Below are 17771 nucleotides of genomic sequence, written 5' to 3' on the forward strand. Positions count from 1 at the left end.
AAAAAAAAAAAAAAAAAAAAAAAAAAAAAAAAAAAAAAAATTAGCCAAATAAAAGGACAAGTAAAGATAGGAATGAAAATCTTATTGGATGAGTAAATAATTCATTTGAAATATAAAATTGAGTTTTGTTAAAGGGTTAAAAGAGTAGTAGTGCATTATGCGAGTCTCCCTCTCCCCCTCCCCTCCTCACTCTCTCTCTCTCTCTCTCTCTCTTTCTTTCTCAGGGCATTATACTCGAAATAGGCGAGAACGGTGCCGCTCTAAGATCTGCTCAAGCGAACACGCGGATGCCTGCTGATGTACACGTGATTCAAACGTGCCATGGTATCGACCGCCTTCCCCCATCTTTTTACCCAGGGCAACGTGCGCTCGCGCGTTTCCGTGCTGGTGCGCGCGCGCGCACAATCACGCACCGAATCGAACACACACGCGCATATTGTAACAAAGAAACCTCCTCCTCCTTCTTCTCACATATGTGTATTTTCAACCAAGTGTTATTTCTTTTTTTTTCCCCCCTCCATATCATCAAATAATTTATTTCCCGTAATTTTCCCCCTGATTTTTGTTATTTTTTAAATATCGTATTCCACGAGTTCCCGTTGAATTTTGACTTCTTTATTTTTAACTATTTTTTTGGTGCGCATTTTGATAGGAACGGAAATATTAACGCGTAATATAACACGTTTCCACATTTTTGTTTAAATTCCACAATGTTTTTTGCGATATACATATATATATATATATTTCATTTGTGGTATGTTTTCCTTTTGTTAGTAGTTTTGTAATATATACGTAATATTTGTTTTCTTATGTTATATTTTTGAATGATAATAAAAAAGAATATTGGATCGTAGAAAAAAATTACGAATTTGATAAAAATGGTTTAAATTAATTTAAATCTTTTAACTCGAAGCTTTTTTTTTCGTTTTTTTTTTTTTTTTTCTTTTTTTTTAATAAATTAATTTACGTAATAATTAAATTTCTTATAGTAAATTTTGCGTGATAATGTTTTGGCTTTCTTTTTTTTTTTTTTCATTCGTATCGTTTTAATTATTATTTAAAGATCTTTTAAACGACGATAAAAATATAACCTTGGTTATGATGATTCAATTGCACGGCTAACAAAGTGTGTTAACTTATGGTATTAGAATAAAGTGTGAAACACAAGGATATATAAAAATGATTTGAAAAAAGGAACATCTGACGTAGAGATTTCTCTTTCTTTCCCTTCTTCGTATTCTTCTCTTATATGTTAAACGTAAGCTATTTTTATCATACGCGTATATTTCCTTTGGTTTTCATCCAGATAGTAACAAAAATGAAGGCTGCAAATTTTTACTCGGAATTTTGACTCCAAGTGTGTTTACAAAATGGATCATTTTTTTGGGGGGGCTTTCCTATGTTAAATCACAATATTTTTTATTCGTAAACAAAAAATTAGATCAATCTATTACCTACGTCGACGATTTAACTTACGAACAAACGCATCCAAAAAATATTTAAATAAATCGATCGATACGAACGTATTCATTTTCTATGTACGTCATTAATTGTTTTGTTCTTTTTAATGATCTTTTTCCAAAACGATCGTTTCATGACATATCTAAATAAAACAGAAACGTGAGATAATATAAAAGTAACCATTTTGCAAGAGCATTTGTAAACGTCAATAAATTTTAACAATATCTCCATCCTGCGTGTAAAAAAGATTACATACGCACACTTGCACGTAATCATACGTATGTCATTCTTTGTGAACATACACGTTATCTAAGTATTCCCACGTTGCGAATGTATTTGCAATTTACTGTAATAACACGGGCATATTTCTTCACCATGTTTTATAATAATTACTAAATTGATCTTTCATGTGTATGCTTATGTATAATATTTCTTCTAAGAACATTAATATTCAATTTATTTAAGTTGAAGAAGACTCATGTCAGGTAATTAAAAAGACGAGAAAAACGTGTATACATGTTGCCATTGGAAAATGATTTCTAACGAATTCATTATTTGTTTGGATATCTCATATCTTTCAAAGTATTAGAATAGAAGCCAGTTGAAAATTGTTCAAATTAAAAATAATGACGATAAATAAATCGTTAAAATAAACATTAAAATAATCATTAAAATAATATTTTTAAAGATATTGATTAGAAGATAATTCAAATTTCATTTGTTATCTATTTAGAAATAAAACTCTTACATTGCTACGTGTAAGTATTAATAACGAGCCAAATCGAAGAGTTTCACGCATCTAGTGCATGACTTATTATATTATCCTCTTTCAAAAATTGATGATTCAGTCGAGGAATCGGAAAAAAACATGTTCATCTATCATAGCTTGAGGAAATAAATGTAAAAGAAAGAAAGAGAGAGAGAGAAAGAGGGCCAGTATTTATTAGCATGATTCAACCATCGTTCGAAGTAAACGCCTATTATTCACAAAATGTTCGTGCTCTTCTAATTCTAACGAATTTTCTATCTGACATATCAGACTACGTATAAACATACATATTTACTTATGTTAATTAAATCCCCATGACTTTCAAATGTTAAATATAAAATCTGTTTGTTTGCGTGGTGCTATACGAACAACTCGAAAACATAAATATTAGAAAAATATATTAATGCAAATTTTACTAACAATAAAAAATATATATATTTTTTAAGAAAACTTACAACAATTCTACAATAATAATAATAATAAAATTTGAAATTAAAAAATGGGAAAAGTTACACGTAAAAAAAATACAAATATAATAACAACTGTAATAACAATATTAGAAATTTGAAAAACTTTGGAATAATAACAGTACCGATAATATTATAATAACAATAATAACAAAAATGGAAAATAAACAAAACAAACAGTATGTATTTAAAAATACACGTATTATCGATGGATGAACGTCCTTGCATAAAGTAAATACTTTAAACAAATAAAGATCTACCCATCGATCCTCGATAAATACTCGAAGACTATTTTCATTGCTGACATAATTTTTTAACTATCGTCCTTATCAAATCAGAACGATATTATTAAAGATTATAAGAAAACGATAAAAGATAATCTCGATCTTTTTTAATCTTTCTCTCTTTCTCTTTCTTTAGAATGTTAAACTTTTTTTACGTGTTAATCACAACACGTTTTAAGAAGAAGAGCATAATATAACTGAACAACAAAGAACTTTAACAACGAACCTGTTATATTCAGTTTGTAACGAGGTTAAACGACGTTCAAATGGTAATCACAGAGACGCATCCTACAAGCTCACTATAGTTAACTTACGTAATGTTTAACATTGTTTTCATAGTTAGTATTCGGACTGTTGATCATTGAAACTTATTACTTTGAGATACTGGTGAACGTGTGTGGCTGATTAAGAACAACCTATTTCAGTCTCTTTCTATTTCTCTTTCCGTCTTTTTCCGCAATTTTTTCTTTCCTTTCCTTTTTTTTTCTACTTTAATGCAGGTAACAAGGACACAATCAACACAACACGATGTGTATACGTTAAAACGTGATATTTTCTTGCATACCCGTAATAGGTTGAGCTTTTTTTCTTTTAGATAGTTCCGAAGGTTGCAAAAGAACTCGATGCGAGATTGTTAATGGATGGCGCGTGTCCAAGACATGATCAATTCTCTAGTATCCACTATTTTTCTTTAGATACTGATTCATAATAACACTCTCCAAAAATTTCATCTTCTAAAATTCATTATATAAACGTTGAAATTGATATGTTTGCACATAGGTATTTATATAAATTTAACAATAAAATGAAGACCAAATGTTAAACGATGCTGATTTATCGTTTCTTTTTTTTTTTAAGCTAATTTCTTTCATCAAATTTAAATATTACAAGATAAAGACATTTCGAAAATGATTAATTGGATTTTAAAATATTCCTGAAAACATTGGGACTTTACAATTAATATAATTATACATATATTAATATAACAACTGTAATAATAATATTAGATATTTAAAAAAAAAAACTCTGAAATAATAACACAGTATACTGATATATTTATATAAATATTATTTTTTTTTTTAATTGTGTTTATATTATTATATTATAATATATTTATTATTTTATTTTAATATAATAAATATATATTTTTTTCGTATTATATATATATTATTATTGTTTGTTTATATAGTTAATTGATGTAAAAATGTTTTCGATAGAGAACATATTTATCTTGTTTTTTATCTCTTGTAAATTTCAAATAAATTAATACATAATTGTGTCGTACATAAAAAGAAAAATTGGCTTTGTGCATTCAAAACAAACGATAGATCAAAAAAGGTATTATTGATAATTTTCATAGTTGACGATGGAAATATATGACTTTGTAAATAGATAAAGATAGATTGATATTAAAATAGTAACATTAATAGAGTTAAACACTATCGTATTCACAAACAAGTTAGATTGCTATAAAATTGTACCACCCTAAAGATAGACTATTGTTTTATCATGTTTACTACGTGTTTGCGATGAATGATTGATCATTTTGACATATATTATTGTTGTTGTTATCATTAAAAAGAAAGTCATCGTAAAAACGATCATGTTTTTTTTAATAATAAAATTTGTCTTAATCAATCTAAATAATACAAACATATAATTCATACCGATTAACGATTTTGATGAAAATTTATTGAAATTGGTATATTTTAAAATACTCATTGAATTCGAATAACAATGATCGCATTTTTGTATGTATAAATAATAATTGTATAGAAAGAAACGTATCGATTATACATAGTCGAAACAATTTGAAATTAAAATATCTTCATTGTCTGCCTAGGAATAGTCGATTTTTTTATTTATTCTTTTCTCCTCCTATTTTCTTACAATTACTATAGTTCGATCTGATTCATCGGTATATATTATACATTTTCCATTTCTATTTTACTTTCATTTCTTTTTAGGAAGGAGGAAATCGAAGCAATGCAAAACAAATCAATTTAAAAAGCAAATCATTTTCTATAGTCTCGTAAACTACGAAAACGGATGTTTATAAAGCGAAGAAAAATATGTCATTTAAATTTAACTCACAATCGGGATTACGTAATATCATTTAAAGCCATAAGTGTGTCAGGTTAACGGAAGAATGAAACATACAGGAAGAAAGAAGAAAAAAGCAACAACTGTTTATTGACCGAGAGACAACAATTAATTTATAAATAAAAATAATATATAATAATAAATAAATATAAAAAGAATCCCCTGATGAGATACTTCAATATATTTCTTTTCTTATTTTCTTTAATTAAAAAAATAACGATAATTCTCAATTCGTTTAAAAACGTATCAATTGTAATCGTTTGTAATTCTAAGGAAGGTCACGGATGATTTGTTTGATCTCTTCTGCGCGATAAACACGATAACAGTACGAGTTAAAATGAAGTATTATTTGCATGTTTGTGTTTTGTTTAAATAAATAACTTTTGTTTTTTTTTTTTTTTCACCGAATTACGACGTCCCCGTATAACACAATTATGATTGATTTTAAATTCTTCCAATCGATCGAACAAAACAATTCGATTTATTGCTACGCATCGTTCGTACGAAAAATTGACCTAATTCAAACACCATCGAGAAATATATTAACGAGAGACAAATAAATCGATGTAAGAAAAAAAAAAAAAACCAAGAAAAATAACAAAAAAGAACGAGAAAGAGAAATAAATTTATATGACAATAAAAACCGTTATTACGAAATAAATCGTAAGATCGATTTTTTTGTCAACTTTATTATTTTGAGCTTACAATTAGAATAATACAACTTGTCATATAATAACTGGCACGTATATGGGCATTCGTATGTATTGATCGGTGACATCATAGAGGGAATACCAACTGCACTTGAAACTTGTGATTCTGTATAAGTAGCAAAACCAGAATTAAATGGAAAATATAAAAAAACAAGACAATAATAAAGAGAGAGAAAAATAAATGCACAATACGTACACCATAATAATTAAAGTAGTACATATATAATACTATAAGTAAATACATTTATCTCTTTTCCATTTAAATGCCATTTGCACAATTACACGTATCTCTCTCTCTCTCTCTCTCTCTCTCTCTCTCTCTCTCTCTCTCTCTCTCTCTTTAATTCTCATTAAAGATCGACATTGTAAAAGACAAAAACAACGACGAAAAGACGAAGACGAGTTGGAGTAAGAAAAAGAGAGAGAGAGAAAGAAGAGGTTGATATAAGTGGGAGAAAGACACGCATGGAAAAACAAACGTGCATGCGTTTCGTGAGTGTTCTCTCACGCCTACCAGTGTGTCGTAGTTTGCCCCGTACACACATACATACATACATACATATACACACACACATACATTCCCTATGGACCCTTGTATTTACGATATTCTCTCTCCCCACTCTTTTCTATTCTACCTCCCTCTAACCCCCCACTCTACCACCACGCTATAAAGACTAACGCTTCACGACGCTTCGAGTTAGTCCGTTTACACGTTCAAACGATTAACACGTGCAAAAGCAGATTTAAAGATTCTCTTTGTTATTTTTCTCTTTATTATCTTTTAACAATATACTTATATCTTGAAATCTCATTAACAAAGTTCATTAAGATAGGATCATTGAATTCTTTTGTTATTGTATTATCGATAGAGATAATTGGAAGGAGTTGTTATTGAGAATTGCAATTATTGTTTTGTTTTGTTTTGTTTTTTTTTTTGATAATTTTCTAAAATTGCATTAACAACGACTTAAAGATGCCTGTGGAGTTGGAGCAAGTGCCTTCGGTTGCACATGAGGCCTTTAATGGGTACGCGTTGTTTATTGTTATTATTATTATTATTATTATTTGTAATGTTTTATCATTTCGTTTTTGTAGTATATTGTTTTATATAGTTGTCAATTTATTTAGATTTTATTCAATAAATTTGAAATTTAATTTCGATAAACCAAGTGCAAAATACAAATCTTCTGCAAATTCGAAATCTTTTATTTGATTCTATTTATATACGTATATGATGTGTAAATAATATGAATCACGGTGCAATATACCACGATGATTTATCAAGTCTATCGCGTGAGAAACATTTCATTTGGATTATTTGAAAAGAAAGAAATAAATCGATTCTATAAGTAAAATAAAACGGATCTAGAAAGTTTGTTTCGCTTTCTAATTTCTAACTGTTTAAAAATCTATACACGATTACATAACGGGGATATTTATATTTAGATGATTAAGCTAATAAAAACAAAGAAAGAGAGAGAGAACAAGATTTACATATCGGTATTAAAACGTTTGAAATTATTATAAATTTTATTGAGTTTATATTTTTTGTTCTCTTTTTTTGCAGAGAAGAAAAAATGAATAAGCTGTGTAGACAAGTATCGATCGAAAGTCCGAGCATAATAGGACGCGATTGTGTATTCAGTTTCGACGTACCGGTTCCAGAAGTACCTGCACAAGGTGCCAGGATCCGCGTAGTATGTGCCGGAGCATGTTATCATCCAAAACGTTCACCAAGTCTATCGTCTCTAACATCTGTTTCGAGTAGCAGTAGTTTGGCTACCGAAGCATCTTTAGAAGGTGATTTTCCAGCTAACATTCCTCACCATGGTGTAAGAGATGCTGCATTATTTCCTGGATTCGAAGTAGCCGGTGTCATTGAATCACTTGGTTCTGACGTCAGCGAGGATTGCGAATATGCATTGGGTGATCGCGTTATACTTTATCCTTACGAAGGAATACCTAACGGATACGTCGAATATTTGGTTGTACATGATCTTAAGTATCTCATTAAGATACCCGATAATATGCCATTGAGCGTAGCTGCTATGTTACCAGCTGGTGCATTACTTGCCATGAACACCGTATTCGCTGCCCATGAACATGTACAAAATCTTTTAAAAGAAAGAGACGAGAAAACCGTTTGTAAGATTCTGATTGTTGGAACTGGTGGATTAGCACTTTGGGCATTGAGAATTGCGGCATATCACTTCAGTAATATGAAGGATAGAGTAACTATCACTATTGCTACTCTTAAAGATGACGGTCTTATCATGGCAAAGGAATTTCAACGGTAAGTCTCATCGAAACTTTTATTTTCTTTAGCTTTTTTTCCTTTCCTTTATTTTATTTTATTTTATTTTATTTTATTTTATTTTATTTTATTTTATTTTATTTAATCCTCTACTTGTGATCTGTGTGTGTCAATGTTGCTCGTCATTTTTAAAAGCAAAAAAAAAAAAAATAAGAAGAATTTCATATAAATGTTATTATATTTCGATCGCGATGTTTTTGTTTGATAAAAAAGAAAAGTAATTATTTCGTTCGATTAAAAATATCAATGTTTGAATTACAATTTGTCAATCGCGTCGTTCGATTCCTTAATTATCTTTATAAAAATTCTAAAAAGTTAATCTATCTATCTGTTTTCCCCTTTGACAGCAGCACGTATCTTTATTTCTTTTTCGCATATAACTTTAGCATGAGAGATAAGATTCGTTCGTAGTATAAACAAGCGCGATTGTATATCAATTTTCAAATGGGAATCGTTATATTATGATCGTAAACACCTGTTAATTGTATTTTTTTACGATTCGTTAAAGAGACGTATTCACATGCATACACGTATACCTTTGATTATTTAAGTAATAACAATCGCATTTGATAATTATATAAATCCAAATATGTATTTTATTATTATTATCGTTATAATATTTAATAATGTTATGATATCAAATTAACAATGTTCACGATTTAGATATAAAAATTTGAAAAAATATAAAAAAGATAATAAAACATTCCGAGTTCGGTAATCAATAGATTCATAGTTCATTCGATTTATTCACAAATAGTTTGCACATTGCTTACAGAGTAAACGTTGTACAATGGAACGAGGATTTGTACGAGAAACAACTGATCGAAAGGACGATGGATGCATGTCAAGGTCAAGTTGACGTAGTGATTGACTTTGGAACAACATCTCGTAGTCTTCATCGTAGTATCCAATGTTTGAGCAAAGGTGGAGTCGTATTCGTGATAAAGGAAGTTGCTGATCGTCTTTTACCAAAGTTTAGCAGGCGTGCCGAAGAAAAACAACAGAGTATTAAATCAGTGGAGCCAGGTACTTTAGAACAACTTCGTGAATTGGTTCAATTGGTTGCAACGAACGAAATTGAACCACCACCACACACAGTATACCCTGCTGAGGAAGCACTCGATGTTGTTCACAAACTCTGCCATTCCATGATTCAAGGTCGTGCGATTCTACGTTTCTATCCATCTGATTAAAAGATAGACTAAGAGAGATAGAGAGAGAGAGAGAGAGAGGGAGAGAGAGAGGGAGAGAGAGAGAGAGAGAGAGAGAGAGAGAGAGAGAGAGAAACACTATTTCAAATATCTATCTGTGTATTCTGTCTCTCTGTCTTATTTTCAATCTTAAGCCATTCAGAAGTCAATACGATTAACTCCACTTTTATTATTTGATTAAAATACTTTTGAGATACGTTCGACGTTTGTCCAATACAATTGTTTGTGACATTATTTTTAATTTCAATATCAAAGCAAATTAGACTTTAATACTACAATAATATATATTTTAATATATTATTTAAAATAACGTAATAATTATTTTGACACAAAAATGATAAACGATGTATATAATTTGTATTTATTTTTCTTTACTCTTTTCTTTTGTGGAATTAATCCGATTTGGATAAACGAGTGGCTCAATTAACGTATCCAAGAAACTCTCCCATAATTTCATAGATGAAAACACTAAATGAACTTGAAGATTATTTTGAATTTAAGATACTATTGCGTGTATTTGTCTCTGTCTGACTCTCTTTCTGTGATCTCACTCAAAGATTGTCTAATTGAAAGATAAGGGAAAAATGATTGGAGAAACAATTCGATTTAATTATTTATATGATTCCTTCTCATAGGATTCGATTAGAATTTATTTTTACAGACCTTCAGAGAGTTTCTAGATACAATTTCTTTGAATGTATGTGATATGTATGTGTGACTCCAATGTTGGATGATTTTATTCCGAGTTTGTATGAATGATAAAGAATGAACTATATTTGTGTTTGTGCGTGAGTGGATGTATGTGTGCAACTTCCAACAAATTCTCATAGTCTCGTATACTTACAATTTATTTTTTATCAAACATTATTTTCCTTTAAACAAAATCGTTGACGACAAAATAATTTATCACTTTCGTTTTGTTGAGAATATCTCGAACGAATTCAAATATCAAAAATATGACGAAAAATACCAAAAAAATATCGACAGCTCTTGCGCTTTTTATTTTGATTTTCAAGAGATAACACAAAATTATTTGGACGATCATGTATGTTGAATCTAATAATTTCATTTGAATGATTTACGTTTTAAACACATATACACGTATATACAGAGTAAGGTCAAAAGTTCTTAAATAATTTAAAAAATAAATAAGGAACTCTCTTTCGAAACTTTTTCAATTTGTAGTTTTAGCTTAATAATATTTAAAAGCTATGCTTGTAGTTTTACGATCTGGAAGATAAATTATCTTAAGAAGTTTCGAACTAGAGTAATTGTTATTAAAAATTAATTTAAAACTTTTGACTCGATCTTTATACATACGATATTTCATTAATGAAAAACGATAATAGAGACGAGAATGTTCGAAAAATAATGCATAAAAAAAAAAAAAAAAGAAAGAAAAATAAGCATAATGTAAAATTTATAACTATAACGATAATATATTTATAATAACGTTAGACAAAGATACGCGAGAAAGGTAGAAGAAACAATTTAAACAACAACAAAAAGTGATAAATCGACAAAAATCGAGTGTTAGATAATAAGAAAGGATGAATGATCGGATACGAAGCGTTACAAATTAGTTTAAACTCATTTTCATCGTCAATTTCGACACTCACAAATGTAGCGACATTCAATGTGTGAGTTCATGGTTTATCCATAGATCAGTATTTTTTGCGTCCTAGAATATAGGTATTATAAATTTAGGTATAAGTTTTGTCGAAAGGACACGTTATATACTAAACTAATAACTGTACTTACTTTAATAACGATGACCGCAAATTGTTATTTAATTAATAACGAAATACATCGCAGTTAAAATTTGCTCTATCCGAAAAGACTGTTTCGTTTATTAAAACGGTATATATGTATGTATGTATATAAATATATATATGCATATGTATTTATAATATTTATATGTATGCATGCGTATATGTATTTATATACCTTATTTTATATCGTAGTCTTTAGATAATAAGCATTAGGTACCCGTAGGTACACGAAACGTCATTGTACCGACTGTTATAATCGTGACAGTATAAATGTATTATATTACATGACGATAATATATAGTAAAATATAATATGTTTTTATTAAAAAATCATCTTATTATATTATTACTCTTATTAAATGTTCTTCGCATACGTGAGTGGGTTGAAAAATTTTGAGTCTAACATAGAAACAATTATGTTTTGGTCGAACTCACTTTTATATAAAACAAAAATAAAACTTTTTCTTTTGTTAAGCTTCAATATATTTTAATCCACCTTCGTATATCTTCTAACTATACTACGTCCAGTGATCCTTATTAACTAATGAACTCTAAAGGTAAATATAAATTTATTATAAAATAATTTTCTTGGATCCCCAACAAAAATATTTCTAATTCACATATTAAAACTATAAAAATATAATGTGATATCTGATACAATTTCCAAGTAGCACCAAACTTTTATGAACCGAAATTCATTTTTCAAAACAATCATTTTTTTCATATTAATTCTTAATGGACTGTCTTAACAAATATTCACAAATCAACTCATATGTTTTAATACTTAACGATACCTATATTTTGAAAATTAGTTTCTGTAAGATAAAATATTAAAGTATCATTAGAAATAATGTATAATCTATTTAATATAACTATTTTTTTTAACAGTTTTGTAAAATCATCGTATTATTAGATCGCTACTTTATCCGACTAACATGCAAAATGAAAGATATTATTATAAGATCAAATGAAACTACGATGTTTAAACAATATTTTATATATTGTGCACAAATATCCCATTTAACAGAACTCTTTTATATATATTCTTATATAATAAACAATTTTACATTTTCAATGTACAACGAAATATACACATAAAGTAAATAGACGATTTAAAATTGAAATAGAAACAACAAAAAGAAAAATACATTACGAGATTTTAAAATTGGTTTTTAAGAGAATTAACGTGCTATATATAATAATATGATATACAATATTACCATATATCACAGAAAAATACATTTATCAACGTCGAAAAAATACACTTTTTTTTCTTTTGTTTTTCTAAATAAATACATCGATTGATATATTATACTAGATAACGAAGATAAGCATATATCGTGAGAATCGCTAATTTGAGTTGAATGAGTTTTGTTGTTTAGTTTTTTTTCACTTCTTTTCTAACTGTTCAAATGAACAAGTTCTGTAATTATTTCAATGACTTGATTTAAATCGCAATACTTGTAAAAATATTTCTATAAATATATAAGCAAATAATTGTATAAATTAAGGCACGAAAAATTTAGTTAATACGATTAAGAAATAAATTAATTCTCCGTATCGTCCAAATTATGTTTTCGTCTGTGCTGCCGGGGTCAAATAATTTTTAGGAACGTAACCGGTCTGACCATGACGATCTTCAACGAGCCACCATTCGTCGTTTCCTTTTTCATCATGAGGCCTAACAAGTCTAAGAGCTTTACCTTTTTTCACTGGCAATGTACCAGGTATACCGCCGGCGAAATCATACATAGTATAATAAAACTGAAATATAAAATATTTCAATAAATTTTCTTACTATTATTACTTATAATATATATATATACACACACTGAAAATTAATGTTTAATATAACTTACTTCATAAGTAAGATTCTGATACTGTTGCGTTTTTGAAATTTCTTCAATGTTACTATAAATCTGATTTGTATTTAATTCTTCATCGATATTCAGATATAATAACGACTGCGAGTTAGATTCGGAAGAAGATTTTATTTCTTTTTCAGGTGAGGCCATCGATATTAAATCTGGCATAGAATCGGTATTGCTATAGGTATTAGATTCAAGGCTAGTTTGTTTCGTCGGTTGTTGTAGTTGTAAAGATTGGAGTTTATGAGCAGGTAAAAAACCCTTGTCAGCGCCGTTATCGATAAGCCATCTCGTAGTGTCACCCATAGGATCTTGATTTTTGATAACAGCTACCAAAGATCCTCTTGCAGCACCCAAATCGAGAGATGTAGTTTTCATTACGTTTTCCGTTACAATGTATAACTTATCTCTCGGATATTTTTTTCTTAAAAAAATCCGTTCTTTTTCACTTTGCGAATACATTTCTCCTTTCTCCTCTTCTGTTCTTGAATTCGTACCGCCGAACGAGAAACGCGCAATTTGATTCCAAAGTAAATTATGATTTACTAGGAAAGATTCTAGAATATCTTTTAACGAGACTTGGGTTGTAGTCTATATGGGAAGATAAATAATATTTTATCTTTTATTTTTAATATTAAATTAAAAATAACAGAAAAATACAACAATCAACAAACGTACCTCGCAAAGTGTTAAATATCTTTTTGTAATTTTTCCGGTTAAAAGTTTTCGAGCATTCGCAAAAGCGTTGATGCATTTAACTAAGACGTTTACAGCCGCGTCGATTAATATCGGTAATTCCTCCAATAACTGTTGATTTAAGGCCTCGAAATTACTCCTTGCTGTTACTAATTCGTCCTGTACCTAATCGATATCAATGATTCATTATTAGAAAAATTGTTTAATTCAATAATAAGAGATAATAAAATATAATTACAATTTTTGACTCCTTATACTTTTCGCTTTTCGATATGGCAGCATCATAATCTAGTAATTTATCATGCCTCTTTGTAATTAATACTGCAGGGCCTTCCAAGAAGGTTGTCAATAAATTCAATGGCACATTAACACGTATTTCCAATGTTGATTTTAAATCTTGCATAAATTGTGAGCAAATTAACGAACGAGTGTCTCTAATTCGTTTAATTTCAAGATTTGGTGTTCCCTGATAATATTGATTTAAATAATCTGACATAAGTTCACCAGAACTGGCTTCATCACTTAAATAAATAATACACATTTCAACGTCTTTGGCAAATTGCCATATACATTTTTCTATAGATCTGAATTGTCTTTCGAGTTCTTCAAATACTGGATCCACTGCGATATTTGTCAAACCTAAACTAGCAGATAGTTTTGTACTTAAACGCATAGACATTTTTGCAACAGAATGCATATTTAATTTAGCCATTTTTCTAATTAATGTATTATCATTATCTAAATACTTAGACACCAAATCTTTTCGACGTTTATACTCATTAATATAACAAGCCACGTCGGTCATAACCTTCCATGCTTCTTTCACAGATTCTTTATCTGGATGGTCATCCTCAGTACACTAAAAATATTTTATATTAATTTAGAAATGAAATTATATAATAATATTTAAATAATTTTATATTCAAGCTTACTTTTATTAATTCGAACAAAATAAGAGGATATTTCAAAATTCTTTGCACGGGTTTTATAAGAATGGAACTCATGTCGAAGCAAGCTATTTGATAACGTAATGTCTCAGTACCCTTGTTAAATACAGTCATAATTTCATCATTATTTTCATACTAAAAAACAATATATAACTATAATTAATACATAGAAAGATATATAATTCATATGGTATATAATAAAAAATAATTGTAAGATAAATTATTTGCTTATTAACCTTTTTTAATAAAGCAAGTGCTGCTTCATGGTTTCCACAATACTTCACATATACGACCCGTAATTTATCAGCCATATTTATAAAGCACGTACCAACTTGCTGTAATTGTTCATCGCATCCTTTCATAGCTCTTAATATTTCGTATAGTAATTCTTCAGCAATTTGGATAATTTCTAATATATTTCCAAATAAAACATCAACGTCTATACCTTTTGATTTAAGAAAATGAGGATTAGATAGATTAAAAGTATCATAAGTTAATCTCAGATCGCGAACATACTCTTTCTCTGTAAGAACTAATTCTGTTATAACGTTTTGTCTTTGATCTGCTCTTTTCTCGGAAATGGCTACTGAATTTTCAGTTTCAGATCTATTATCACTAGCTGCATCTTTATTACTGTTTTGCAATGGCATACGACCAGGAGCTGGTACTGGTGGTGCTGGTCTATGAGGTTTTGAAAGTCTTTTTGGTTTATATTCTTTATCCGTTAATGAATTAGGCTTGTCGTCTCTTAGTATAACAAAATCTTCTAACAAATCCAATGTGGGATCAATGTCAGGTTCTGATATAGGATTTGAACTTAAATATCCTCTTGGACAGAGACCAATTTCGCCATTAACATTTTTAACATTAATCCAATCTTCATTAGCCATACTGATAATTGTTACAATATCTCCTTCCTTAACACTTATATCCCCATCCATTTGTGCTTTAAATGTATATTCCACTTTGGCCATTGTACCTGGTTCTAATAAAGTATATTCTGTGCTATTATCTTCTTTACTAAGTACTACTTCTGTAAGTTTCATTTCTGGGCAATCTACTACAATGTTAACATAAGATACTGGAAATATTCCTTTATTATCATCAATAGAACCTTCCATCCATTCTGAGTCAATGTGTTTTATAAGATGCACTACTTCACCTACTCCAAAATTTAACTCATTTGGAAATTGAGCATTAAATGGATATAACGTTATGGCGTATGATTTAACGTCGAACAAATTAGCATTATCATCGCGATCGTTATCCTCTGATACTTTATCTTTGAATGTAGAAAATTGTGGAAATAAATCGTAATAACTTGGTACAGGATCTTCTTCGTTATACGACTGTATCGAATGCCTGTTAGAAACATTATTCTCCACTGAATTAATATTGGATACAAATGGTAGTGAAACATCTTCTTTTGAGCAGCATGCATCCATTTGATCACTGGCTTCGTCATCACTTATGTAAGAAATAAAGCCTTCAGGAAAGATGCCATTTCTACCATTCTCTGAAATTCCACGACACCAACCATCATCCAAAACTTCAATGATCGTAACTATTTCGCCTTCATTTAAATCTAATTCCTCTTGTAGTTGTGCCTTTAATGTCGCTTTAACTCTTCCTTTTCTTTGAATAGATTTTTTACTACCCGTTTTCTAAAAATAAAAACTAATATCTGCACATCTTATTTATCTTTTATAAAATTTTACTTAATATTGCAAATAAATGATGTATTTAATAGATTATTATAGAAGCATACCTTTATCAAATTTGTATCTATCTGCCATGTGTGCGTAGTAGGAAATATTCCAACTCTGGAATCTATTTGTCCGAAATACCATCCTGATCCAACTTCACGTACTCCAACAATAAGTTCCCCTAATAAAGCATAAATGTTCTATTTGTATGCAATATTAAATGATAATCTAATATTAAGCAATAGTTTAATATTGTTGATTTTTTAAATATATATACCATTAAACTATTACATTACCTGCTCCAAATGACAAATCTCCTGATTGTTCTCCAGCAAAAGCAGCTATTGATACGAATAAACTTTGAGTTTCTAATAATTGCGGTATCTCAACTTTATGTAAATAATTTAAAGGAAAGTTTCCTGTTTTGTTACACGATTGTCCATAACACCAATGCTTATCGATGACCTTATATATCTATTCAAAGAAAATATAAATAATGCATTAAAATAATCTGTTTTCTAAAACGCATCAAGAAAAGGTTAGTTAAATCATATTTTTTAAAAAGACAAATACCAAAAAATGTTCCCCTTTGTAGAGACTTAATTCTCCATCGATGGTTGTAAAAAAATCATGTAGAACCCTAGTCAATGAACCACTTTCCATATTTTTTTTTCAATATGCCTACTCTGTAAATTCCTCTGTATTTTTGTTAAAATATAAAATCGCATGTAGAAACGTAACATTGACAGTTCTCATAAGTTTGGTAAAATTTACTCTCTTATCAACTTATATATGTGTATTTTATTTCAAAATTTATATTTATAATAGGATTAATGATATCAAACGCAAAAATTACAATCCTAATATTCAATGAAGACATTCGAAAATTCGATAAATGTTTATAAAACTGATATATATTTATAATTCGTATCTCAAAAGAAACGATTACATTTCATGCGTAGTACAAATGTATGCGTAATCGATAAATTCCATCCTAGGAAATAATAGATAAAAAAAATGAAATACTTGACAAACAAGAGAAAACAAAGTAAATTAGTTACGGATAACATTGATTGTATATATATATATATATTTTTTTTTAATAGATAACGATTAAAATTAAATATGTAATCAAAGATAAAATCTAGTAAGATTACTACTGCATCTTGGTTCAACAACCAATTATCTTCGTTATTGTAAAAGCATTATTTTATTGATCTACTTTATTATTTTATTATTAAACGATACATTACATGACAATAAAATTTGCCCGTATTACTTAATGAATTAATCTAAAATCTCTCTAATAAAAATATATTTATAATTATTATATTATAAATACAAATACGTATTAATTAGATACGTCAGCCATTTTGGTAGCAGAATCTAGGGAATATTTTCAAACGACAATTTAACATTTGAAATATTTCTTTTAAACAAGTTAAATATATAAAACAATTATTA

At 28.7% G+C, this 17771-nt stretch overlaps 2 protein-coding genes across 4 annotated transcripts in view; one reads left to right on the forward strand and one right to left on the reverse strand.

Annotated features, from left to right (window-relative positions):
- LOC106793537 (quinone oxidoreductase) overlaps positions 1 to 10712 on the forward strand; it is a 19653-nt gene extending 8941 nt beyond the window's left edge. The window contains exons 1-3 of one of the 3 annotated variants that reach the window (XM_014760545.1): positions 6470 to 6820; positions 7362 to 8087; positions 8866 to 10712. In XM_014760545.1, coding sequence (XP_014616031.1) covers positions 6768 to 6820; positions 7362 to 8087; positions 8866 to 9301 — 1215 coding nt within the window. In that variant the 5' untranslated portion in view covers positions 6470 to 6767 and the 3' untranslated portion in view covers positions 9302 to 10712. Of the gene's footprint in view, positions 1 to 6469; positions 6821 to 7361; positions 8088 to 8865 lie in introns of those variants that run through there. The other 2 variants (XM_014760547.1, XM_014760548.1) reach the window with 2 other exon arrangements.
- Positions 10713 to 10911: 199 nt separating this feature from the next.
- On the reverse strand, positions 10912 to 17378 carry LOC106793536 (dynamin-binding protein-like). Its single transcript, XM_014760544.1, has 9 exons — positions 16881 to 17378; positions 16604 to 16781; positions 16370 to 16488; positions 14838 to 16265; positions 14587 to 14736; positions 13893 to 14513; positions 13637 to 13819; positions 12950 to 13549; positions 10912 to 12854 (listed from the first exon to the last, which is right to left on the reverse strand). The coding sequence occupies exons 1-9, from the start codon at positions 16968 to 16970 to the stop codon at positions 12660 to 12662; spliced, it is 3564 nt and encodes a 1187-aa protein (XP_014616030.1). The 5' UTR covers positions 16971 to 17378; the 3' UTR covers positions 10912 to 12659.
- Positions 17379 to 17771: the final 393 nt, after the last annotated feature.

This window comes from Polistes canadensis, unplaced genomic scaffold (genome assembly GCF_001313835.1).
Source record: "Polistes canadensis isolate GaletaPanama2010 unplaced genomic scaffold, ASM131383v1 scaffold_15, whole genome shotgun sequence".
NCBI classification, from domain to species: Eukaryota; Metazoa; Arthropoda; class Insecta; order Hymenoptera; family Vespidae; genus Polistes; species Polistes canadensis.

Excerpts from the sequence above, each read along its gene's own strand:
- LOC106793536 (XM_014760544.1), bottom strand. The coding sequence starts at position 16,970 with ATGGAAAGTGGTTCATTGACTAGGGTTCTACATGATTTTTTTACAACC. Across the intron at positions 14,737-14,837 it reads CACTTGCTTTATTAAAAAAG|TATGAAAATAATGATGAAAT; the intron begins GTTAATAAGCAA and ends ATTGTTTTTTAG. Across the intron at positions 13,550-13,636 it reads GATATTTAACACTTTGCGAG|ACTACAACCCAAGTCTCGTT; the intron begins GTACGTTTGTTG and ends CTTCCCATATAG.